At 54.2% G+C, this 25,124-nt stretch overlaps 8 protein-coding genes across 8 annotated transcripts; 1 reads left to right on the forward strand and 7 right to left on the reverse strand.

Annotated features, from left to right (window-relative positions):
• Window positions 1–101: 101 nt before the first annotated feature.
• PG997_004879 (uncharacterized protein) lies at window positions 102–1,483 on the forward strand (the record flags this gene model as incomplete). Its single annotated transcript, XM_066809194.1, has 3 exons — window positions 102–533; window positions 805–892; window positions 987–1,483. 3 exons carry the CDS (start codon window positions 102–104, stop codon window positions 1,481–1,483), a joined length of 1,017 nt encoding a protein of 338 aa, XP_066672812.1.
• Window positions 1,484–1,931: 448 nt separating this feature from the next.
• Window positions 1,932–3,107, reverse strand: PG997_004880 (uncharacterized protein; the record flags this gene model as incomplete). The annotated part of the gene is made up of 1 exon (XM_066809195.1): window positions 1,932–3,107. One exon carries the CDS (start codon window positions 3,105–3,107, stop codon window positions 1,932–1,934), a length of 1,176 nt encoding a protein of 391 aa, XP_066672813.1.
• Window positions 3,108–6,062: 2,955 nt separating this feature from the next.
• On the reverse strand, window positions 6,063–6,627 carry PG997_004881 (uncharacterized protein; the record flags this gene model as incomplete). Its single annotated transcript, XM_066809196.1, has 2 exons — window positions 6,063–6,272; window positions 6,355–6,627. The coding sequence occupies 2 exons, from the start codon at window positions 6,625–6,627 to the stop codon at window positions 6,063–6,065; spliced, it is 483 nt and encodes a 160-aa protein (XP_066672814.1).
• Window positions 6,628–8,433: 1,806 nt separating this feature from the next.
• On the reverse strand, window positions 8,434–9,600 carry PG997_004882 (S-adenosyl-L-methionine-dependent methyltransferase; the record flags this gene model as incomplete). The annotated part of the gene is made up of 2 exons (XM_066809197.1): window positions 8,434–8,603; window positions 8,805–9,600. The coding sequence occupies 2 exons, from the start codon at window positions 9,598–9,600 to the stop codon at window positions 8,434–8,436; spliced, it is 966 nt and encodes a 321-aa protein (XP_066672815.1).
• An 807-nt stretch (window positions 9,601–10,407) lies between these two features.
• PG997_004883 (uncharacterized protein) lies at window positions 10,408–12,151 on the reverse strand (the record flags this gene model as incomplete). Its single annotated transcript, XM_066809198.1, has 2 exons — window positions 10,408–11,427; window positions 11,615–12,151. The coding sequence occupies 2 exons, from the start codon at window positions 12,149–12,151 to the stop codon at window positions 10,408–10,410; spliced, it is 1,557 nt and encodes a 518-aa protein (XP_066672816.1).
• Window positions 12,152–12,921: 770 nt separating this feature from the next.
• On the reverse strand, window positions 12,922–14,351 carry PG997_004884 (uncharacterized protein; the record flags this gene model as incomplete). Its single annotated transcript, XM_066809199.1, has 2 exons — window positions 12,922–13,713; window positions 13,794–14,351. Coding segments are annotated over 2 exons (1,350 nt in total), but the record flags the coding sequence as incomplete, so codon positions are not given.
• Window positions 14,352–16,127: 1,776 nt separating this feature from the next.
• PG997_004885 (uncharacterized protein) lies at window positions 16,128–17,555 on the reverse strand (the record flags this gene model as incomplete). Its single annotated transcript, XM_066809200.1, has 1 exon — window positions 16,128–17,555. The coding sequence occupies one exon, from the start codon at window positions 17,553–17,555 to the stop codon at window positions 16,128–16,130; it is 1,428 nt and encodes a 475-aa protein (XP_066672818.1).
• Window positions 17,556–20,002: 2,447 nt separating this feature from the next.
• Window positions 20,003–23,676, reverse strand: PG997_004886 (uncharacterized protein; the record flags this gene model as incomplete). Its single annotated transcript, XM_066809201.1, has 3 exons — window positions 20,003–21,695; window positions 22,363–22,535; window positions 23,059–23,676. The coding sequence occupies 3 exons, from the start codon at window positions 23,674–23,676 to the stop codon at window positions 20,003–20,005; spliced, it is 2,484 nt and encodes an 827-aa protein (XP_066672819.1).
• Between the last annotated feature and the right edge of the window lie 1,448 nt (window positions 23,677–25,124).

The raw sequence follows: 25,124 nt of genomic DNA on the forward strand, positions 1-25,124 counted from the left end.
ACCACCGGCCCCTGGTGTTGTATGCCATACACACGAGAACCCCCTTACCAATCACTCGTTCAGATAGACGCCTCATCACAACCACCACCACCGCCGCCAAAATGGCACCGCCCACAACGGACAATAACAACAACCTCGCCGAGAACCTGCAAGTGCAGTTCCGCAGCGTGCCCGTCACGGCCGAGAACCACGACGCCAAGCGCGCCCTGATCCACGCCATGGACCGCGTCATGGCCGTCCCCGGCGAGCGGCTCCTCGCGCAGGCGGGACTCCTACCGCCAGTTGACGACGGCGACGGCGTTGTCCCAAAGGACAAGCAAGAAGGAAGAGACGAGCCCTTCGCGCTGTTCGACAACGCGTGCGGCATGGGGCTCATCACGGGCCTGCTGCAGAAACAGGCGTCGCCCGCCGTGCTGCGCGAGAGCCGCTTCGTCTGCGCCGACCTCAACGCGAATCTGGTCGACATTATCAAGTGGCGGGCTGAGACGGACGGGTGGAAGGGGGCGGTCGAGACGGCGGTTGTGGATGCGCAGGTACGTTTGTTTTCTTCGGCCACCACGGAGACAGGAATTGCGACACGAACGTCGTCCAACGTTACAATACCGGCTCTGTTCGATCTAGATACCATGGCGTTGCGTTTACTTACATGTGTCCGGAAAATATACAAGCTACCCCTATTCAACCTACCTTTACCTTGCCTTAGACCCCGGAACCTGGGAATAGGGGCATCTCGTATATCCTATCAAGTTGCTCAACACAAATACCAGAAACAAGCCCAACTAACCTTGCCATTTGTGCTCACAGGACACAGGCCTACCATCCACCTCCTTCTCCCACGTCGTCATCAACTTCGCCATGCACATCATCCCCAAACCCGACGTCGCGCTTCGAGGTATGTGTCCTCCTTATCTTCTCTCTCATTTCCCTATTCTTCTTTCAAACTCTGTCCACCGTCCCCGCTAACCCTTCCCTCCACCTGAACACAGAAGCCTACCGCCTCCTCCGCCCCAACGGCACCCTCGCCTTCACCGTCTGGACCCACGACAACACGGGCTGGATCCCCGACATGCGCAGCGCCTTCGCCGCGCTCCCGTTCGCCGACAATGCAGCCGCCGCTGCTGCCCCCTTGATGCCTGACAGGGTGCCCATGGCCGTGCACGGGCTGAACCAGTGGATCGACCCGGCCGGCATCCGCGCCAAGCTTGCGTCGTCCTCCTTGCACACGTTTAACGATATCCACATCGAGACGCTGGAACATACCAGCCATGTTTACAGCGCCGGATACTTCGTCGAGTCATTTGACATGGTGCGGAAGTGGATGATGCAGAGTTACTGGTCCGAAGAAAGCCGCCAGACGGCAGCTGGGATGGGAGAAGCAAGGATGGATGAAATCATGATTAATCATTTACAGCAAAAGCATGGTGGGAAGAGCTGGGATATCAGATGGAAATCAATTCTCGTTACATGTCACAAACAAGGATGATTTGGAGGATTTTCCTTACCTTGAACTGTCGTGGGAGATAGTAATTACAGGGTAAGCTTCAGGGTAAGCTTCAGGGTAAATACAGGGGAGTAGTTACAGGCTCACAATCAACTTGGTCATATCACATTTCGCAAGCAGGCGAAGGTAATTGAAGAGACTTTATTTGTCATTAATCGTAATGAGGTGGTATCGTAGAGGGAAAGCTATTAATCAATTTTCCGTTTCATGCCACAGAGTATTTAAATGCCACTGTGCTTCTCCTGATGAGTCTGTGTAGAGTGACGTCGCTCACGGTCATGAGCGTGGTCATCATGCTCCAGAACAGGTCCTCCAACATGCTTCTGCATCACTGAGGGGGGAACCTGAGCAGCATCATGAGGGTCTTTGTGGCCAGTCCTAGACGTACTCGATCAGCACGTGGAAGTAATTCGAGGATGTCGGAATCGTCTTACGACTGGTAGGTCTTGTTTCCAATAGTCTTGCTGCCATCCAAATCGCTGTCCACGCGGGGGTCGACCTTGTTCATCATGTCACTTCCGTGAGGTCCTGCGGTGTTCGCAGCCGGACCTGGCCCTGATCCTACATGCGAGGTTCCCTTTCCGCCAGGAGCAGCCCGATGGTCTCTGTCCGAGTCAATGCGAGGGTCTGCCGCGTTGGCAACCTTGTTTCCATGAGATCCATGCACACCTTCTCCCGTGTTGTATGCCTGGTGTCCCGAAGCGCCAGTCAGTCCACTTCCAGGAGCTGTCATGCCTGACTGCTGGTGGCCAGTGTGTTGGGCGCCTGTCATGCCTGCTGCAGCTCCTGTCATGCCTGCGCCGTGTGTGTTTCCGTGGTTGGAACCAGTCAGGCCCGAAGTGTCGTGGGTGTTGCTACCAGTCATGCCTGAGGTACCGTGGGTACCGGTCATGCCCGAGGTACCGTGGGTACCGGTCATGCCCGAGGTACCGTGGGTACCGGTCATGCCCGTGTTGCCGTGGCTACCGGTCAGACCGCTGCCAGTCATGCCACCAGTAGTACCTGTATGTGTGCCGTGTGTGTTACCGGTGGTACCGGTCAGGCCAGTGCCGTGAGTGTCCATACCAGTGCCGTGGGCACCGGAGTGGGGAACGGTACCGGCAGTGCCGGATGAGCCGTAGGTGTTGCCAACAGTGCGGCTAGCATCACGGTCTGAGTCGACACGAGGGTCGGCGGCGTTGGCAACACGGCCAGAATGAGGGCCGTGGACTCCCTCAGCCCCCGAGCCAGTGGTGTAGCCTTGACCGGCCAGGTTGCCAGCGTGGGTACCGGAGCGGTCGCTGTCGATTCTGGGGTCTACCTTATTGGCTGTCGAAGAGCTGTGGGGACCCTCGTTGTATGTGCCGCCGGTCGTGTGGCCAACACCCGTGCCAGTGGTTGTTGAGTGTCCAACACCTCCGGCAGTCGAGTGGCCGACACCGGTGCCGGTAGTAGAGTGACCTGTTGTCGTGCCGGCAGGGTTGGCACGGTGGTCACGGTCTGAGTCGATTCTGGGGTCGGCAGCGTTGGCCGCCCTGCTATCATGGGTTCCGTGGGTGCCCTCAGGCTGCTCGTGGTGCTTGTCGCCCTTAACAGCGTCCTTGACCTTGTTGATGATGGAAGACATGATGGGTGGTTGTGTTTGTTGTGGTTGAGTAGTAGTAATTGGTAAATGGGTATTAGAGTAGTGTTTGGTTTGTAGGATTGGGTATCAAATGTTGTTGTGTGAGTGTGTATGATAATGATGAGAGAAGAATGATGCTGAAGGGGGGATCAAGTGTCGTATATGTAGTGGTGAGAGAGACTGTCGATGTGCTTGAGGCCTCTCCCTCTGTGCCTTGGTTTGGCTGTTGCATCATTGTGGAAATCTCGATCTGACGGGCATGCAATGTTTGCGATGGGATTGCTCGTGCCTGGACTACCTGGGGCCCGCGTTTCCCAGCTCTCCCTCAGTAATCCAGATCGTACAAACCCCAACATGCCCATGCTACAAACATGCTACTTCCAAGGCCAGGCTGTCGGACAGAGCAAAGGGGGTCGGCTTAGATCAAATCGTCGTCATAAGTCTCAATGATGCTGGGCCATGGTTTCCTGTTTGGGCCATGCAGATGAGAATATCGCCCGGTGCGTTTTGTCCGGAAGGGGTCCCCCGGTTCTGACTGGCCAGACTCTTGTCGACAGTCCCGAACCTTCTTCTCTCTTCTCGACCCCGCCCCCGCCAGTTGGCAGATTCTGTGACTTGCAACAGGAAGAGGTCCAGTAAAGAGGAAGTAGCTCCCACGTTCCGCTAGGAAGGTAGCCTCTAGCTTGGCTGGGCTTGGGCGCTGGGGAAACTGGAAACTGGGCCATGCGCAGCCCGCGTCATAGTGAGACACCAAGCACTACTTGGAGCTGTGGCGGTGACGTTGATAAGGCTACTAGCCAAATCGAACTGCAGCCGTCCTGAAACCTGGCAGCTGTGGGGTTCATTCAGACAAACCCATCATGTTAGTTGCGGCTCAAAATTGGATGGATACCTACAAGGGATGTAGCTTCATCGCCAGTGACTACAACTTAACCTAGTGAGGGGTAATAAAGCCGCCTTCAATCAGCTAGCTCTATCACAAAGGTAGATACGACAAAAGGGACCTGTATGAAAAGCGAGACACGGAAAACCAGCGTGAAGAGATGGCGGAAACCAATCTTCTTTGCTGTCGGCGTTTTAGGGCCAGGCAAGCATGCAGCACAGCAAACAGCATCTGCTGTTTACAGAGCAATTAGGCTTTTGGTGGCGGCAGCTGGTGAAGCTAGGTACCCTGCAAGCTTGCTGTTTTCCAGGAAACTGCTGTTCAGCGCAAAGGTTAGCGAGAAAGCAAAGGCCGGCGTGCTGGTTGGTTGCTTCAATGTTAGGCTAATCGAGGAGGGAGGGCCTAGAACTCCGCGATCTTCTCCAGGAACATCGTCGCGGGTGGGGACCTGGATCAAGAAACGACCGTGAGGAGTGGATTGAATTACCCGCTGGCGTGACGTACAGCAGGCGCCCAACCATTGCCCCTTCCCAGATCGACGATGGTGTGTGGCTTGCGCGTCCCCCTCTGGACGTCCGGCTAGACGGCACTAGGAGGTCCATGGAGTACCTAGATTCAACAAGGCAGGTACATGCATCAGTGCGGCGAATGTGCAAATGTATTGCAGTCCCGATGCCCGCTCATTGGTATCCCGGAAAGTATGCAGTCGTACAGCACGAGAACAGCAGCAACGCTGCCTGCTAGCTTGTGGCGTCACCCCTTGGCCATGTGCAGCTGACGCGCCTTACGGGAAGACCCACCACAATGCGGTCATCGACTGCCAGGTTTTTCCTACTTTCCCATTCCCTTGCCAAGAATATTGTGGCTATGCAGCAAACGCTCAGCACAGATTGGCACCCTTGCACCGTGTGGCGTCCCGTCCCTAGCCACATCGCCGACTGCAACATGCTTGCTTTTTGGCTCTATTCCAGCAAGCCGTATGTCGCATTCCTAGTATCCCGATCACCCCCTCCATCGCTGAAATTTGCAGATGTTATGTACATAGATGGATGTCGGATTTCACGGATGTAACCCATAGCCGTCCCGAACAGGAGGGGTGTTGGCTCAATGGCGCTTGGCAGACACACGATTTACTCATATCGTCCGTCGTACAACTTCAACTCCTCAACGCGGAGAAAAGAAACATGATGTCAGTCTTGCAGGTCGCTGCTGGACTTTCGTACCTCGGACGTCTCTCCGCCAAAAGTTAAAATTGCGTACAACCTGTCAGTCAGGGTGACTGTGTCTCGGGTTTTCCAAAACTTGCCCACCATCACTTTTTGTCGTGGAGTAGGCGTTGGCGAAAATGACGTATCCTGCGTTTGGCGGCAAGTGATGTGCTGTGGAAGCATACCTAAAGTTCTAGGGACCGGTTGGGCGGCTAACGGCAAGAAATAGCCCAGAATACTGCACAGCAAGTCTCTATTGTTAGTAATCAAAGGCGTAGAGAACATTTGGTAGTACCTGTTGCTCAAGACGAGCCTCTACTGCTTAGACACATACAGATATTGACGATAGCTCGCACTGACAAACGACGGAGGCCACTACTCTTGCAAGCCCATTAAAAATCATATACATTCAACTGACTATCAGCATATAGTCAAGTTCATCAGAGTAATGATTATTGCATTGTGGGGAGTTGAAAGCCATCAATTAACGCCAGTTGAGGTATCTTGAGTGTGTGGTATATACCGGCAATACAGGGTATCAATTTCGTAAGTCATCGTGCATAAAATTTTCAACAAGGAACGTCCCGAAACAAAATCCAATGCTCGCTCGGTCATTAACCCCCTCTCGCCAATATCGTGATAGAGAAACGAATAAAAGATATATGAAGACACATCTTGTTGTCGTTTTTATTCGTGAATGTTGGAAACGTGTCGTGGTATAGCTTTGAGGTATATGGTGGTGCTATGAAGCAAACCGCCGTCAGGCCGAGCCACCAAAAGCCCGACCATCGCAGCGAGATTGCTGCTTTCTCTCGGTGGCAGGATGCTGCTGCATTGGCTGGGTTGGCGGCGGCGGCGGCCTGTCGTTTAGACACGAGAGCGGCCCCACGTGCGGCGTCGGTAGGCGCGGCGCTCGTGGTCGCGCACCCAGATGATGCCGATGATGGCGGAGACGAGCCAGCAGATGGCCGACAGGAAGCTGAAGGCGATGACCGCCTTCCAGTTACCGCACTGGTTGACGCCGCGGAACGCGAAACCGCCCCAGTCGAAGACGTAGCCGCACGAGTCGCCGATGAGCTATGTCGTGTTAGCATCAATATGACAGCTATCCCAGACAACCACAGGGGCCCCGAAAGGAGAGAGGGAGGGAGAGACTTACATTGACGATCAGGCCAAAGGCGACGAACCAGCAGATGGAGATGACAATGTCGACGGGCCAGTGCACAAAGGCGCCGCTAAAGGGGAAGAGCCAGATGAGCGCGAGGAAGATGGCGATGCCGGCCACGACTTCGGTGTAGATGAACCGGCCCAGGCTCCAACTGTCGACGCCCTGGACCCGGTGGAGGTAGTGTCCGTTGATGCCGGCGACGATGGCCGCAAAGGCCAGCTCCGCCAGGCGGAGGATCATGCCAACGAGGTCGGTCAAGATCATCTTGGCGGTGGATTGCCTGAAAAGTCTTTTTTGGATGTTGTTGTTGTTCTTGCGAATATTACTGGCTTGCTGAGCCAACTGCAATAGATGCACTATATGCGATACGAAGAGCGGCTGTCACTTATATATCTTGGTTTATGGATATGTGGAAGTAAAAAGTAAGAGGAATCTGCAATGTTTCGAAAGGAGACAGGCCCGGCAATACAATTGGTATTTATTCGCCCGGCCATTAATTGGCAACAACACATCGCGTGAACAGCCATGACGCAGTGCCATTACAGCCCAACCAACAGCAAGGCAGAAAGAAGAATACCTAGTAAGTGAGGTGTTCGGGATACCAGTCTGAGCCAACCTGTAACAAAGCAAACCTGCAAGAAAAGCATGCCACCGCAGCCAGTCATTTCATTCCCAGAGATGGTGTTACCATGGAACAGCATCGAGACCAACGACGAAAAAGGAACAGGGCAACTGGGCGAAACAAACCATGTCTAGTGGGCACAGCAGGCCAGGACTAGGACTGCTTTTCTGATTTATTAGCAAAGGGGGTGTGGTGTGGTGACCATCGATGCTTCCAGCGAAAGTAGGCTCGGCGAAAAGGCAATCTCGCGATCGGGTTTCATGCCAGCTCAGCTGCCTTGGCTTGGCGTGCATTGGGCGGGCGGTCTGGGGGAAAGAGGAAGAAGACGCAGCAGCAAGTCCAGCAAGCAGCCAGAGCCAGAGTCAAAAAGAGCGACGTTGTTGTTGCTGTTGTCGTATGAGATCATACCACGATCTGCCGCCAACGAGGTGACAGTTCTACGAAAGGGGAGGGAAAAACAAGGACGGTTGCCGCCGTGGCGTCCAGTCACAACAGCTCAGTTTCACTGAAACAGGCAATGCGGGCGGGGGATTGGCAACGCCCTGGGGCACCCTTTTTAGAATTCGGAGATCCCTGGGCTGACAACGCACCAACTGCCGGCATGCAGGCATATCCAGATACTCACCTGAAGTGCCTAGGCAGCAAAGCCAGCAACGAAAGGGGATGGAAAATGTGTCTAGCCTACCAGGTTGTTTGGGGAGGGGGCAGACCTGGCAGTCTGGCGTATAGCAGCGAGGCGGGAAAGATGGCGGGGGGAGACCGAGCCTTCACCGAATGCAACTGCTGAATGGTCCTGGCCACGATATATTGATCCGTCGCAGCCGGATTTGTAGATGATAGATGATAGGTCGGTAAAGTGCATATGCCGTGCTTCATCGAGATTTTGGACGTCATGTGCCAAGAAGACTTTTTCCTGGTTGCCTGGAAGTGCCGATCTTGTAGATGAAGCTGCAAAAGGATGATGCACAGTCCCGTACGCTGCCTCCTGTAACTCCATATTGCGCAAAAAAAAAAAAAGATACTGGATATATGATATCCAGAGGACAATGCGAAAGTGGATGCGATGACAGCAAAAAGAGAAATTCTTGACTCGGCTGGGGCTCGATCCCAGGACCTTCAGTGTGTTAGACTGACGTGATAACCAACTACACCACCAAGCCCTGAATGCTTATTGCTTGATTATGAATTCGTTATCACACTTTGAGTACTTTACTATCCACGCAGGAATTCCTCAAGCAAGGTGAACCGTCACATATCAAGAATTAATCGAATCATTGAATATTTTGATAACACTGTTCTATTGACCGTACCAAATATATCAGGCTTTTTCTATGCGCTGCGGCAAGCGGCTTTGGCTGGGTAGATACCTTATCGACCAAATATCAAAGACTTATGGTTGTCTACCATGCAAGTATCTATACAAGTCTAAATGTATATAGGGATGCAAATCACTTGGTGAAGACGCCCAGGATATGAGGCAGGGTGTGATGCCACTCCTCGTCCTGAGGATGGCCGACATCGATTTTCTCCCACGGCCCGGCCTCGCGCAGCCACTGCTCAGTCGGCCGGCACAATTGACAACCACCAAGGAAATGAGGCCAGAACAAGTTCACGAAAGCTATAGCCAAAAAGAAACAGAGACGAACATATTAGCAAGATTGCTCCCTGTATAACGAGCTGCGCAGAAGACGACAAGATAGAAAAGGAGGGGTTTGCTTCTCTTGTTGGTTTTTGTCCCCAAGAAGTTGGGGGTGATACGGCCGATCGAAGAAAAAGGCACAGGACATAGCAAAGAACAGAAAATAAAAACAAAACTCACCTTGATACGTCCGCATCCCCCAGCCCTCGTCCCGGCGGACGTGCTCGTAGACGTACCAGCGCCCGCCCTTCTTGAGGTAGCCGTACAGCTCGCGCAGGTTCTCGCGCGGCTCCGGGATGCTGCAGAGGCAGAGGACGGAGACGATGCAGTCGACGCTGCCCTTCTCGACCCGGCCGTCACACCGGGCCGGGTCGTCGAGGTGCTCGATGCCCACGGGCACGATCTCGTAGACGCCCTCGAGCCCGGCCGCCTTGATCTTGCGGCGCAGGGCCGCGTGCTGGTCGCGGTTGGGCTCGACGCCGTAGACGCGCGTGACGGGCTCGCGCGCGCTCTTCTTCTTCTTCTGAGGATTCTCGCCTCCTCGCTGAGTAGTAGTAGCTGTTCCCAACGTCTCTACTGCCTCAATGCCACTGCTGCCGATGGCAGCTCCCTGCTTCTCCGGTGGCTTGTCCGAGAAGACGTCGACCCAGTTCCCGCTGCCGGCGCCAATCTCGATGATGGTGCCGCCGATGCCCGGGCCGACGGGCTCGTCCACGACGCGGCCGCCGGTGGTGCGGCCCTCGAGCAGTGGGAGGACGCGCACGCCCGCGTTGAGCCGGAGGTTGGGCGCGAACCAGTCCCAGAAGTTGCTGAACCAGGCCTCCTTCAGCCGGGACGGCGAGAGCAGCACGCCGAACTTGCCGTCCCGAACCAGGCGAACGACGGTGCCGGGGAACCAGGAGGCCGCGAGGAACATGAACTGCCACGGGTTGATGAGGCTCAGCAGGATCGCCTGGATCTGTGCGAGGATTGCCATGGTTGCTGCTATCTTCACTGTCTGTTTACTTTGAATCTATTGCTTTTGTGGTTAATCTTTTTAATCTCCTTTTCGTTTTCTTCGGGACGGGTGAGGGATTAGGCCGAGGGCGGATGGAGAATCAACTGGGGAAGCGGGGAAATTCTTACCTAGGAGAACCAGCTTGATCTACGAGAAGTTCCAGGATAATGCCCGAAACACCAATGTTGGGCAGAAGAGGAATACGAATAAGGAGTAATGACGCCAGGAGTGAAGAAAATGCCAAAAGAATTTAGTGGTGTTTAGATGGGGTGGGTAGCACACAAGCCGACAAACATTGGTGCGATCCTCACGTCTAGACACATATGGGGAAAGCGAGTGTGGGAATAGTTTTGGCATTGAGCGAAGGGGGGAGAAGTAGCTCCTATATACTTGGGTCTCGGGGCAAGGATGATAACCTAGGGGGCGCGGCTTCCGGCCGACTTTTCATTGGACCATGCCAACGCCGTGTGTCAGCTATCGAGAAGATGAACATCGGATCCCACCGCGCTCCTATCGAGCAACTGCCCCCTATCACACACCCCGGAACTAAACAAAAGCAGGCAGGCAGCTGGTCTTAATGGAATTGTCTCCAAAGTCCAGTGCAACCGATTACAAATCGATAAAAGCCTAAGTCCGCAAAAAATAGGCAAGGTGGTATCATCACAGATCAACCAAACTCCCAGAACGACCCCTACTTCCCTCCCCCATTCTCCAGATTGTATGCCCATTCCCCGTGGCACCCAAATTCATCAGCAAGAGAGGCCTTTCTTTCCGAACCAACTACTCCTAGCAGTCGATCCGGATAATAGCCTGCTCCAAGTCCTCAGACACCCCCATCCACTCCGCAAGCCTCGCCGTGTCCAGCAGCTCCCGCATCCACAGCCCGCCCTCGAGGATCTTGAGCCTGTCCCTCTGACTCGGCGTCATCTTGTCGACGGCCGCGAGGAACAGGGCCTGGTAGTGCGCCAGGTACGTCTGCGCCTCGTCGCCGGCGTCGGAGGAAGTCGTCCTCCTCGTCGGCGTCTCCAGCACGGCCTGGATGATCTCCCGCATCACCGTCAGGATGTGCACGCGGTTGCGGAACGACGTGTGCCTGCCCATCTTGCCGTCCAGATTCTTCAGGAGCCGCCCGATCTGGCTGGCGGCCAGGACCGCCCGGGACCGCCGCCGCGTCGGCGTGTCGTGGTCGTACTTGCCGGTCCGACCCAGCTCGGCCTCCGCTTGGTCGACCATCCACGTGAAGTCCACGGGCGCATCCTTTCGCATGCTGAAAGGCTCATCATGGCCTTCTGCAATTGGCGTTGGAATCGGCGGCGTAATTGGGAAGGGTCTGGTTCCTAAAGTGTTAGGGGCAACCTCAGGGGCCGCGGGTGAAGATCCGACTGGAGCGCCAGAAGAAGCCACAAAAGGTGTCCCGCGTCCTCGAGACCGGGGTGGAGAAATTATCTGTAGCGGCTTAGGATGAAAGTCGTTCTGTTGGGCTGGTGAATCTGGCTGTGTGGTGGCTTTCTCGAGAACGTCGCTGGCTAATTGATCAGATACGCCGTGAGATATGTCCAGCTCTCCGTAAGTGTTCTTGTTGGCTACATCTTTCTCACCACGGGAATCGCCCTCTGCGCTGACTTGACTGTTGGCAACATGTTGGACGTTGTCCCATACGCTGTCCTTCTGTTGGGCAGCTTGCGTGAAATTGCTGTAGTAGTCGGTCGGATTGCATGAATTCTGAGTATGCATGGTCTGAGATCCTGCGATACTTGGTTCATTTGCAGGCTGTGGTACAAGCTGAGGTGTAGCCTGGGTTGCAGACTGATGTTGCAAGGTGGTCTGCGAATAAGGCATGGCGTGAGACCGAGGTGAAGCCCAAGGTTGAGTTGAAGGTTGAGGTGTGCTGAGACCGAGGTGGTGTTTGAGGTACGTCGTACGGTCGTTGTAAATCAAGTTGAGGATACGGCAGACCATTAGGCTGCATGTTCGGTGGTCGGTTACAACTCACTGGCACTTCGAGGGCCTGGGACGTGGGATTTGGTGACTTCTGTACGCGGCGTCGCTCGATGTTCATCGCTATCTCAGGATCACGCATGGAGGCCTTGGCCATGATGTGAATGAAGGGAGGCGGAGTGGCCTCGCATGGGTCAAGCTGCCTCAAGGTCTCATGAAAGAATGCTATTTCTCGCGCATGCTCTGATGGTCCTGCCACAGGTGCAGCTGGAGACCATGGTCGCCCCGGTTGCAGCTGCTGGGCAGTAGAGGAGGCCGGCACTCTGAACATCAACGGGCTCCCCGGCGGACCTGCGAGATGTGGCCGGAACACAGCATTAGTGAACGGTGCCAGGTTTTCATGGTGCCCTGAGTGCTGTTTTAGATATACGGGACTGTCTACCGCGGTGCCTTGTTGAGGTGCAAGGCCGTGAACAGCAGCAGCCTGAGCTGTTCCCAGTGGCATTATACAATCGAAGTCCTCGTCCAGTGGCTCACACTTGATCTCCGGGCTTGAGGGCACCGAAGGGATGGGTTCTTCTTCGGTCTCCATTCTGACTGTAGAATGTTGATGTTGGCGATCTGTTGAGAACTGTCCAAGCAGCTCTAATGGTGTATTTATTATACAAGAAACCAACTTTTCGAGTACGAGTGTCGAATTCAGCTCCGCAGAAACTGCAGAAAATCTCGAGATAATAAAGAATCGCTTGGATTGACAGGTACCCCGAAGAACAATACAACTGAAAGCATTAGGTATTATCTTATTGTAGTTCCACTCACTGGGGCTTTCTCCGGTTGACTTAGGTCAAGCTCCGGGGCGCGGTTTTAACTCCATGTAGAGTTTGGATATAGAGCGGAACATTTATCTTCCAACCTGGTAGTCACTTTGAGTCTAACGGTCACAGGAGGACATACCAGGTAGACGATAATGACTGCTTTCACCGTGCCAAGAAGAAAACAAGCAAACACGAAGAAGCCAGGAAGCAAACGTAACAAACGAAAACAATCTTCATTCAATGGTATACTGCCCTAATCCGTAACGCCAACTACCGGTGGGCCCAGGTTTCGCCAAACCGTTACTACCCTGCTGTGCTGCCGCTGTGTGATTGCTGAAGACACACTGCGATGATGGATAGTGAAAAAAATTATATGCCAATTGCCCGTTTCGGGTAATCCACTCCTCTCTGCCAGCTCTTCCCATGAATCGAGTCCACCCCACCAGTTAGCCAAGTTGCGATCATACTGGCTATCTCCTTTGAAGCCTGTCTCGTCGCATCCCTCGGCCAAACTCCCTCTCCACTGCTGCTAAGACGCTCCCAAGTCTTAATCTGACTTCCAATGACTGACAACACCGCCATCGTCATCATCATGGCCTAGGTAGAGTTCGATTGCGTATAACGCCATGGTGGTAGACACGTTTACCCATCGCCAAACATTACCCCCGGCATCGCCGTCCTTAAGTGTCCATCCCTCGTCCCCGTTGGTGGAAAAGTGCTGAAGCAACAAGCTTGTATATACGGCAATGAGAATCGATGGCGAGAACCAGGAAAGAAATCCTAACAGTCGGTTTGCTCCGTCCGAGTCGTCCAAAGACGGTTCGTCCATCAGTGCTCGCGCACCCGACTCCCTCACTGCGGGGATAATACGGGTCGCACAGTAAAACACAATGATCCGGTACGTGAGAGAGATCATGACAGAAGGCGCAATCGTCTGGAAGGCGGCGTGGAGGAAGCTGAGGGATGAGAAGACCGCCGAGGGCAGAGAGCCCAGCATGTGCATAATAGTCGAATAACTCGCCATGATGATTGGCGGCAATGGTGGGAAGTCGGCCTGGCTTGATTCTTGTTCGGCAGCCGCTGCCGCCGCCTCCGGAGACTGCACGTAGTCCGTAAAGATTTGGTACACGCAGAGGACGACATAGGCGAAAAGGAGCGAAGATTCGACGGGATTCCCTCGCCCAGTCCCGATGCCTATGGCGCATAGGAAGAAGGCTGTCGTCACTGTCACCCCGATCATAACGGCATCGATGTTGTTGACTTGTGGGAACAAGGCCACACGCCAGAGGAAGTAGACGGAGCTGGCGATGACAGATGCCGAGAATATCAAGAGTATAAGCTGTTCACAGATGGTTAGCATCCGTAGCTTTGGGTGGGACAGCGCGCAGCCAAGGAGAAAGAGAGAGAACCAATACGTACGACCCAAGTATCACTCCTACCCCGGTTGACGATCCATCTGGTTATTTGTCCTGCTGCCTGGATGACCAAGAGCGTGCAAAAGCCCTCCAACATCTGGAAGACGGGGCTCGAGTACCGCAGGGTCGAGTCCCATGCCCCGATGGTCAAGTCCTCCACAATGCCGCCATCGCCAAAGAAGTATTCTGTCCAGGTGTGGTGCTGTTTCCTGCCGCCGAGGGCCCAGACGGTCCTAGTGACCCAGTCGGTGTTGTTTGCGTCAACGGCGAAGCGGTGCAGGGACCAGATGAGCAGGCCCGGGATGACGATCCACTGGGAGGACTGGATGACCATGGAGATGGACCATCGGAAGCGCGACTTGTCGGGGGTGATGAGCTTCAGGGCGCTGTAGAGGACGTAGAAGAGGAAGAGGGACAGGCTGTAGACCAGCCCGCTATCGCGACCGCCGACATCGAAGGAGATGGGGATGGACAGGACGATAGTCAGCAGGAAGACGGAGCTGAAGATGATACGGAGAAACCACCACATCGGCGCGTTGGTGGTGGCTGCTGCCGCCCCGAGCTAGCGAGGCGTCTGGCCAGGGCTGGAAAGAGGGATTCTTTTTTTGTATGTGGAGTCGGACAGCTGACGATGGCTTGGGGGGTTTTCTGCCGGCCAAGTGGTTGGGTTGTGGGTTGGCAGGGTTTGGGCGAGATGGGGAGTCTGACTCGCCGGGCGTCGTCGAGGATGGGAGATGGTGGTCCGGCGATTACAAGAAACAGCGAGTTGCTGAATCTGTAGTGGGTGGTGGTAAGGGTTTCTCGCGGGTTGAGTTCGCCGAGAAGGATAGAGATTGGTAGGGTGGTATCTGGCTTCGTCTGTCTGTGGTGCCGCCCTCAATCCGCCAGATGTCAAGGCGCGTGCTTTTTTTATGGGCAGGAGGGGTTGGGAAATGGACGATTCTGCTTCTTCTGCTTCTTCGTCTCTGGCTTTTACTTTCCAAACATCCCTTATTAATGATGGAATTAATTAAGCATCGTGGAAAGTGCTGGACTAACAAATCGATCGAAGGTGGAATTGAAGAGAAAAGAAGGCCTCGCTCGGCGTTGGCTGGCTGGCTGGCTAGGAGCTCTCTCTCTTTCGTCTCTTGCTCTCTTGCTCGCTCGCTCCCTGCTGCATCCACTTGTCCCCAAATCTTGGTGGTGTTGATTTTCAGGCTGATGTACTTACTGTAGGTACTGTATATGATACTGGCTGATGGATGGATTGATCGGATTGATTGATCGACCTGGAATCAGTCATCCAAGTATGTTATCGTTATCTCCACGTGGGGAAGCAAGGAACACATCAATGTGAGGTAAGGGACAAGTCAAGTGTCAAGTCAAGCAGGCAGAGGTCAAGTCGTTTCTGACGGACGGGCAGCAAATAGATCTGGTCGCTGGCTGCAGGGGAAAATCTAACCGTGATGGTGAATTGTTAGGGTACATGATGCATGCATATCAATCTGATTTGCTCCAGTCCAGCCATTCAACGTGCTGCTGCCATGTCGCGTGCACGCACTGCACTGCCAAACTACCATTTGATTGCCTATTACTGCCTGCCTACCACCACTAATGAGCTAATCAGCTAGCCTTGGTTCCTCCCACCATCCCTGCCCGCGGTGCCGTCACACCTCTTCTCTTCGCCGGGACTCGAGCCGGTTCGCACATGTCAAAAACCAAGAAAATCCTTGGGACCTGGCCGACGACACCTGCATCCTGTTCTGCGATACCAGCTCGCCCGGACGGATCAATCGAAACGCCGGGCCAAACAACCAGCTGCTTGCGGATTAGCGGCCACTGATCCCGTCCATTCTACGGCATCGGCCGCTCGTCCTTTTGCCATCCAGGCCATCCTCTTTGCCTCCTGGCCCATCCGCAATACGTCGTGCTTGTAGATCATCTATCATGACCTCCGCACTAGCTTCGATCAGGAGGAGCGGTCAGCTATCTCACCTTCCACCCTTCTGGTGTCTCGTCGCTCAGGTTGGGGGACCAGATCACACACTTTTCCGAGATCTACAGTACGACTAGGTAGGTAGGTCGGTAGGGTAAATCCCCCAGAACAGCTTCTACGTGATCTGGGGCAATCGATTATGGGATATCTATATCTAACTATCGACGGAATATCTATCGACCAAATTGCTGGTAGCAATTGGCAGTATGTGCAGTGTTTCTGAAACGTCTGAAAGCACTTGGGTATCGTATCTAGCTATGCGTCTTGCTTTCCTGCGACAAATGAAATAAGTCTAACTATACAGCTCGGGTGGGTAGACAGACATGTCCTCCAGGTTCCTGGACGGCGTCGTCGTCGCGTGCCTTAACGAGCAGGCAACTTGAGCTTCCCGAATTGAGGCAGCATGGCTTCGATGGACTCGGCTGTGTTGATTCGATCCTGGAGAACCCGCTTTTTCTTGTTGCAGCTGTTGTCGCCGTCGCCCTTGTTGGCACGTCCCTCGTTGTCGTATACCTCCTTGCCTTGGATTACTCTCATCCAAATGCGCTTCCCCAAGCTGTCGCCGTACCCCTCCTTGTCCAGGGCCAGCCGAACGGCATCGGCAACATTCTTGGCGTGGTATGTCGGTTGATGGCTTGGCTCTGTACCAGCTTGGTACACTCCGGTCTCCACGAGGATACTATTCCAGACGGCCCCCATACGCGACTTATACGTGTTCGCGCCAACAATGTCGCTGTCGGGGTTGTCGCCGATCATATAGACAGTCTTGATCGCGGGAGGGCCTCCGCCGCCGCTGCCGTCCTCCATGTTCTGGCTCCGGTACATCTTTTCGTGGAATGCCTTCAGCATCCTCTCGCCGTACGTATACGTGGTTTCGCTGGGCTTGCCAATGCTTGTGCACTCGAGTTTGGCCTCTCCTTTAGTCGAGTAACGCCAGAGGCCCTCGAGACACTCGCGGAATGCGCCCTGCGCGAACCGCGGCTGGTGGTACTCCGTAACCCAATTAAAATCCGGGTTGGAGAAGTACAGCTTGGGCTGGTTATCCTGGAGATAGCCGTTGTTGGGGAGCTCCACGTCTCCTGCCTTGGACGACTTCTTGCCAAAGACCCCGCCGCACGACAGGAGCAGGTCGTGCATGACTTGCAAGTCTATGCACCAGTCTCTCGACGATGACCAGACCAGGATGGCTGCGATTTCCTTCGTTCTGAGGTCCGGTGTCGGGCGGCCATGGGCGCTGTGATGCTGTGCGGTCAGCTCGGGAAATGGGTGACAATTCTTCCACTCGACAAAGAGATCAGAAGAGGTGACCACGTCGTTGAAACCGTACGCCTCGGCGACGTTCCTGATCTGGTTGCCCTCGCCACCGACGACCAGGATCCTCCTATTGCGGTATATGGGCACTAGATCATGAAAGGGACTGTGAGACTGGACGAACTGGTCGGGGTCGATGTCGACGTCGAGGCGGGCGCTGACCTTGGCGGCATGGTCCTTCTCCGTTAGACCCCCACCATTGGTGAGGAAGATGTAGGGAATCTTCAGCCTCTGGAGTAGGCGTATGGTCTCGCTAGCGCCCGGGAGGGGCTCTTTGCCCTTTACCAAGACTCCATCGATGTCGAACGCGAAGGCAATGGTGGATTTCTGCGCAGGCTCTCGAGGCATGTCGGGGAAGTACTGCTTGACGATGGTTGTAAGGTTCGGTGTCCCTTTACCGGTTACTTGCACCTTTCGGCTCATGCTGTCAGGGACCGCCAGGGTCGTAAATGTTCTGGATGAGGGGTTTGAGGACGCCATCTTCGCCTCTCGAGTACCGATGGCTTGTCGCAGTTTCTCGGCGAAGGACTGGTTTCCTCCAAAGGTCCGGCAGTTGGGGTGTTTGCCCTGTATTGCTCCCCAGCGCCGAAGGATGACGAATCCCAGGTAGGGATCTATGTTTACGCTCGGTGAACTGTCGGTACAGGCGGTAAAGGTAAGGGTCAGCCAAGGGTGTCTTGACTGTGGACTGATCGTGAAGGAAGGTTGATCTGGCCGCCGGCGGTTTTTTCTGTTGATAGACGTTATCGACTGGTTTTATATTAGATATCCGGCATTGAAAGCATTCGAAGTCCCCGTGTTAAGTACTATTCGTTTTGCTATAGTGATTATAATGGCTGGTTAATAAAAGCGTTAGTATAGTATATTTTTAACATCCAAGAGAGATGGCCTCTAGAGGTAGTTGCTCACCAGAGATTCCATGTTTGTGAACCGCCTTTCCGCTGTCAAGTCCTTAATGGCAGTAATCAAGGATAACTGCTTGTAAAAGGTAAAGCTTCTGCTCTGTCGACCGGGGTATGCTGTTTTGACAGAAACAGTGGGCGAAGCGAAGGCGACTGTTTGCTGTATACACACAGAGACTCGATTGCACGAAAGGTACCGGTGCTCCTGGAGGGAAGCAGAGCAAAAGAAGCACAAACAGCAACACAGCAAGCAAGCAAGCTGAGATACGCGCACTTGGAATCGACTCATGAACCCACGGCGAGTAACAATGTTCTGCCCGGCCGCAGCAGCGAACCTTACCAGAGAGTAATGAACAACAGATGATCCAATACATAGAATGCTCCTGGGTGTGTCTTGCCTGCCTTTCCTCTCCTCCGCTCTGGTCCGTACGTGGGTGACATTTCGTGACCGCTTTGCTTCCCCTCCGTCCGAGTCAGTCGCCAATGTGCGTCGATTCAAGCCTAGACCGTCATATGATACAGTAATCCTGTCAACTCCCCGAGTGTCGTGTTCACTGACAGGTATCTAGTCCCGGGGGCTGGGCTGGGCTCTGCCGCAGAACTGTTCTGTATCCTCTCCTCTCGGGTTGTGCCCTCTTGGCATCTAGCCCCTTTCAGCCCCCCGACGCCCATCACGTACTAGCAAATGCTTATATCTACTCACCACCGCCAAGCAACGCCACAAGGCCCGGTTCAGCCGGGTGACGATACGTGAATTTCAAACAGGTTAGCATACACTTGGCTTGGCAGCATCTTGAACCGTGAAGTCGAACATGGACCATTGTCTTCCATCGCAGGCCTCTGGCCGATCTTCGGACTATCATGTCGTCTAGAGTTGCGAATCATCACTTTACAGCAGACTTGAGACTCGTCTGGATCATGAGGGCAAGTCACTTCATCGGGAATAGGTCGTTTCAGCAAGTTAGGAAATATCAGAGCATCGATTTTGAGATGACACGAGATAAAGAAGAACTATCTACGTAGGTTCCCATCTAAAGCCCGATGCGCATATCGTGTGAAGAATGACAAGGTGAAAAAACAAAGATCCGAAAATGTCATCGCAGATGCATCATGAATGCTTTTTTCGGGTTTTCTCCAAAAACCACGGGGACTAAACAACCCTCCATTCTCGGCCGTGACAGCCGTTATTGAGGTCCTGCCGCGCCCTTCCCCTTATACTGATCACTGACCGATCGGGAAGATCAGTCATCCTCCAGGGATAAGTGAGGTTCTGAGGGTGATGAAAGGGGAAATCATTGACGCCGTCCAATAACCGGGTATGCAATCGCCGTGCAAACGCCCACCCCATTCCCATCCGTGTCCGATTTTTCCGAAGAAACTCCATCCGTCCGTCCGGGGAATAAGAAGAATACAGGAGGGGGTATTGAAGAGGGTTTCCATTCCCATCGCCGACCAAAAAGAGGTCATATCGGGGCGCGTGTATGTGCAAAGTCAAAGGGAGGGTTGCCCCCGTCCCGACTGACTACCGCCGGCCACCGTCATGCAACTCCGTAGATATGCAGAGAATGACCTGGTAAAAGAAGGAAAAGAAAAAAAAAAAAAAATCAAACGCTGAAGGGAGTATCTCTAGTTCGTAGAAATCCCGTGGACTGATTTGTCAACCCGCAATAAGCGGGATGTAGGTATGAGTATAGCCGAGTGTCCTCGGGCCTGTCTACCATTTCTGTTGTTGTTTGTGCACATATTAACCGAGGAAGTAAAGGGGTATGTGCTCCCATCGTGGTCTAGTTCATCGTTTCGTAAGGGAAAAGAGAGAAGTCGTCGTAAGGAAGCGAAAGAGGAAAAAGACGCGCACACATGTCCAGCTAGAGACAGTCGTGTGGGTCAATGTATAGATACAATGAAGAGTAGAGAATGAGAAACGAAAGGCCTAATATGAGCAGAGGGGTAGATGTTGTACACGGTGCCACGTATGGGGGCCGGTCGGTTGAGGACTGAACCCCAAGTTCCGTGAGGGAGAATGGCTTAGCGACGGGTGTTGTACATCGACATCGACTGCATGCGGTTGTGGCCGAGCTGGCTGTTGTCGAAAGAGGTGTTGCGTACTCCGGAGGCCTGCATATCGGACGGCGAGCTCCGGGGCACCAGCTGAGGCACAGCGGAGGTGCTCTGATGGCGAGAGTGACGAACGGAACCGTATGCCGAGGTGGGAGCCTGTGCAGGAGAGGCCCAGAGCTGCTGTGTCTGGTACTGGCGGTTCATGGGCATGTCATCGTAATAGCCGGGCGGGCCGGTAGTGGTACCGAAGCCAGCATCGTTGCGCAGGTACGTGTTGTCGTAGGCAGTGGGGTCAGGGTAGTTCTGAGGCATGGTAGGATACGAAACGGTCGAGGGCGAGCGGAACGTGAAGTTGGAGTTATTATGCTGGAATGTACCCATCTCGGACTGCGATCGCTGGTGGATGGGTCTCGACGGCTCCATCTGGTTGGTCATGGCTTGCATGGGCTGACGGACAGCTGACGGGGTGGGCAGAGGTCCTCCAAGGCTGTAATGGGCATTTCTGCCATCGTCCTCCTCATAGAAGCTGTCCTCGGTTTGGGTCTCACGGATGTTTGCAAAGGCAGGTCGGTGAGGCAGCTGGTGGTGCATACGACCCATCGTGGGCACGGCTCTCTCGGGCACCTGGGCCAGGCCAATGGAAGGACGACGCTCGCCATAGGAACCGAATTCTGCCACTCTCTGGCGCTTGTCGATGGGAGAAGTGTGGAGGGCATCGTAGTAGTTCTGCTGGCTGCTGCGTCGCGTCATGGGAGGAGGCAGGGGCACACCGACCGACTGGGACCGCTTGTGGGAGTTGGCATTGCTGGTCTTTCGCTTCACAACCACTTTGCTCTTGCCATCTTCCGGCATGTCGGTGCTGATGTTCGGCAAGATCTCGATGTCGGGGATCTGTGTCAAGCGGTTCTGATCCATCTCACTCTTCAAGTGAGCGACAATCTCCTCGATCTGCTCTGTGGCATAACCACTGCCACATTTGTTCAGTAGCCAGGCGGGTACAGCGGTGCCATTGAGGACTGCGCGATCAATAGTCTCGTCATCGTCCTCGCTCTCATCGCGGTAGGGCCGCTTCTTGCCTGAGGTACCCTTGTCGTCCAGACGCTTCTGCTCACGCTTTCGTACAGAGAGAGACCAGTCTTGTACGACACCGGACTGGCCAGCTCGCTTGTTGTCATCGCTCCAGGACTGAACGCGCTGGATTTGCTTCTGGACAAGCTCGCATTGGATCTTGGCCCATTCTTGGGCATTGCGGTAGCGGCTGCGCTGATAGTGCTTGCGGCAGAAATGAACCCATACATGCTGCGGAATCATGCGAGTACACAACTTGTTGCGACCAAAGATGTGCGAAATGGCCTTGCGCGGTTGGGAGCCGGTGTCACAGTTGTCCATGTACATACATTTTATGTCTGAACTTGTTGAAGCAACCGTGTTGTCGACTGGTGAAGCTGAGAGAGCGTCCATGTTGTAGCTCGAGCGAATATCGCCTTGGTGAGAGGGAGGCGGTGTCGGCTGAAACGTCTGAGGCAAAGAAGGGAATATCTGATCTATCGCACCAATTGCTGCAAAGTCCGGCGCAGAGAGTGCCCTCTTGTGGACTTTGGATAGATCCGGTGGTGCGAGATAGGACAAGTCTGGTCTGAATTCCCTGGGGCTGAAGTAACTGTTAGCAAAAGATGCTTTGGGTCAGAATAAAGACGAATGACTGAATAATGCGGGACGGAAGGGAGAGTGGATGGCCAGACGGGAGAAAGAGGGATCTTTAAAAAGGGTCGGCGAGCATTGAATACATCGTCGATTGCGAGAAATTGAATTCATGGGTGACCGAAAAGTGAATACATCGACGATTGGAGGGAATGCACGCGATAAGCAACTCGCCGACCAAAGTGGAAGGCACGGGGTAGGCGGTTTTCGAGATGAAAGGGGAAGGCACGGCGAACCAGCTCCAGATCACTCGTCACTTGTTACTCGACGCCCACAGCCGCAAGCACAAAGTAAGAGTCTCGTCGACGGGAGTCTCGTCGCCGGGCCCAAGGGAAGGAACGGGCTAAGAAAGCGGAACAAACGGAATAGGAAAAGCGAACGACCGAAAATGAAGACACGGAAGAACTATCTTCGGGCCGCTCGCTGATCACGGCGAGGGCACGGCGAAGTCATCGCGAGGCCACTCGACGAGGGAAAGGGGTTGGGGTATAGGGTAAGCCACTACAGACTCGGGAAAACACCCAAGTCCTCGCTGGCGAGGATAGGGGGAAGGCGCAGGGTAACGCGCGATGGCGGCCGAAGACACAAATCTGAACACCCACAGAACACTAGCTGTCCGTACGCACTGGACCCAAGGGATAAGGGGATAAAGAAACACTTGCAACTGTAGGGGAATCAACTTGCCAACTAGCTGCCAAACCAAAGCTGTGATGGTGACTGTGGTGTTGCGATTGCGACACAGACCCCCTTTCATCCAGCTAGGATGGCTGTCGGGAAAACGCTGATGTGCCAACTTCGGCTATGGCTGTAATGTTCAGATTTTTCTTACTGAAGAGAAAACCGCTGGGAGGACCGCACAGAATATCTGATATTTGCGAGAAGCAAGATGGAAAAGAATCTGGTGTTGAGAACAGTGAAGGATTGGATGTTGTGCAGATGGGTGGATGTTGGGGCAGAACCGACAATGGAGGAATCGATTTGGGAGAACAAAGTATAGGCTGTGGGATAGGGATAGGATGCATTCACCGTCGCCAGAGAGTCTTGTCACAATTGCTTAACGTGAATACAGAGGCAACTGAACGTGAAGGCTGGTGACAATTGGTGATGCAGATGCTGGTCAAGGCAGGCACGTGGAGGACTACCCCCCATTTTGATCATCCCAATTGAGGTCTTCGTGACCCAAAAAGGTACCGGCTCATGTCAAAGAGGGGCACTTAGGCTGGTTTTAGTAACCTACTTTGTCATATCTTGTGGGCTCATCCGATCTGCCCCCTGGATGCCCTGCATACCCCGCGACATCAGCATCGCGTCCGAAGGCGAACCGGGCCTCCTGCCCCCTGCTGCGGCATCGACGTCGGATCGTCCGAGCCCATGCCAGACGGCGAGAAGCCGCCGCCGTCCCGATTCGACGCCCGCCGCGTGTTGTCCATGACGGACATGCGGCTCACGGCCGAGTCGAGGTTGTCGCAGCCCGCGTCGAGCGTGACCATGTCGGTGAGGCCGGCTCCGATCTGGAACCCGCTCACGGTGGACATGGACGAGAACCGCGAGTGCGACGCCGAGTTGGCCGATGAGGTGTATGACGACAGGCTGCTGTGGCTGTCGGAGAATTTGTGTCGCAGGGACTCGGGGCTCGCCGTGTCCACGGGCGACTCGCCCTGTATCGTCGTCGTCTGCACGTTCGGCTGCTGCGTCGACTTGATATCCAGCGTCAGCCCCAACGAATAACCACCGGCGTCCCATGGCGTCCTGCTGCGGTTAGAGGCCCTCGACTCGCACGTGCGCCTCGGGGGTGTCTTTTCTGGCGACGGGGTGGGCACTATCGAGGAGCACGCCGTCGACCCGTCTATCACCGATTGTGTGGGCGTAGGGCCGGAAGAGCCCTCCTGTTCTGCTCGCTTCGCCGCTCCCGACGTGTTCAACATGGCTGTAACGTCCATTATGGGACTGGAAGACGGCGCGAGCTTCGCAGGTTGTTGTTAGATGCGGAGCAACCAGTGCTTTCGAATCCGGCCAGTGTCAAACTGAGATGTGTTGAGGTATTTTCCCTTTTCGTCCAGAAATAGTCCGATCCCTTTTGAGATATGCCACCGACGACCGGTATTCCTCCAAAATTCCTGTTAAGCTGAAGTGTCCAAAAGCACTATCAGACTTAATAATAATCACGCTTAGTCCAGTAGCGATGATGAGTCGTTTGATGTCGTTTTCTTACACGCAAAAATAATAGTCGTCGACACGTAATGTTCCGAGCTCCTGGATGCCGTGCTATAATGTCAGTCGTCGTCGTATATGATGGAACCTGATCCGGTGTTCTTCCTCTCTAAGGTCGACGAACAGGCCTCGGGTGCAGTCGTCTAAAAGGATTGCTGCTTGAGCACTCCAACTACCAGAGAGGGACGATGTGCTGCTGCTGGTGAGACGAATCCAAGGGGGAGAGACAGTTGGGCAGTAGGTAGGAAAAAGAGGACCCTGAGCGGGCTATAGGTGTGGGATTCGTCTGTCTTTTGATACTCGGACGGGGGTTCTCCTGTGGGATAAGATTATCAGAAGAGTGGTGGGATCGACGTGAACTGTCCGCACTGACATGGGCAAACGGATCGAAACAGCCGAAACAACAGCATGGGGCAGAGCAGAGCTGTGGATGCGAGAGTCTAGATAACACAACCAGGCCAACCAGCCCGTGCTGATGAATCGGATCAACGGAGAACCGAAGGGAGGAAACAAAAGAGCAGAGATGGCCTCCTCTTGTTGTTTGACGGGACAATACTTGAGACGTATGTCTTATTCAAGAGAGTGGCCGTGTCGTTTCCTTGTACGAAATCCAAGAACGGAGAAGGATGAGATGGGGGTTTCCCTTTTGCACTGATCCCATTCACCTCCTGGCTGGCCGACTCAAGGTAATATCTGAAACAAGACAGGTGAAGACGAGAAGGGGAGAGAGACTCGGGGGGTGGTGGTGGGCTGGCTCCCAGCGCACTAGTGTGAGCGAGTGATAGTAGTCAGATGCGGCACACCGTCGACAGGGCCACTACGACCAGCATGTACAGAGCAGTCGACGATATTGGCCACGAAATGAAGGGGGCCGCTGCAAGTAGGACCAAGGATAGGGCGAGTAGGACAAGCACGAAGATGGCCAAAAGAAAGGACAGGGTATCGATCTGAAAGGCAGGGAAGACGGGGAGGCTGTGCTAGTGTTGCATGAACATAGGGCAGCATCTGAAGACAATAGCGGTTTGAAGTCTGAGTGGGAGAGGATGACTGGGGTATCCGAGGAGGAACGGAGTCGTACTCTGTCGAGGCTAAAGCTCTTTGGGCACTAATAGGAAAGTCTCTTGCAAAGTGTATAATCGGGAACAGTCTAGAGGGGCAGAGGAAGGGAACAGACAAG

This window comes from Apiospora hydei (genome assembly GCF_038363865.1).
Source record: "Apiospora hydei strain CBS 114990 chromosome Unknown utg000004l_segment0_segment0, whole genome shotgun sequence".
Taxonomy (NCBI): domain Eukaryota; kingdom Fungi; phylum Ascomycota; class Sordariomycetes; order Amphisphaeriales; family Apiosporaceae; genus Apiospora; species Apiospora hydei.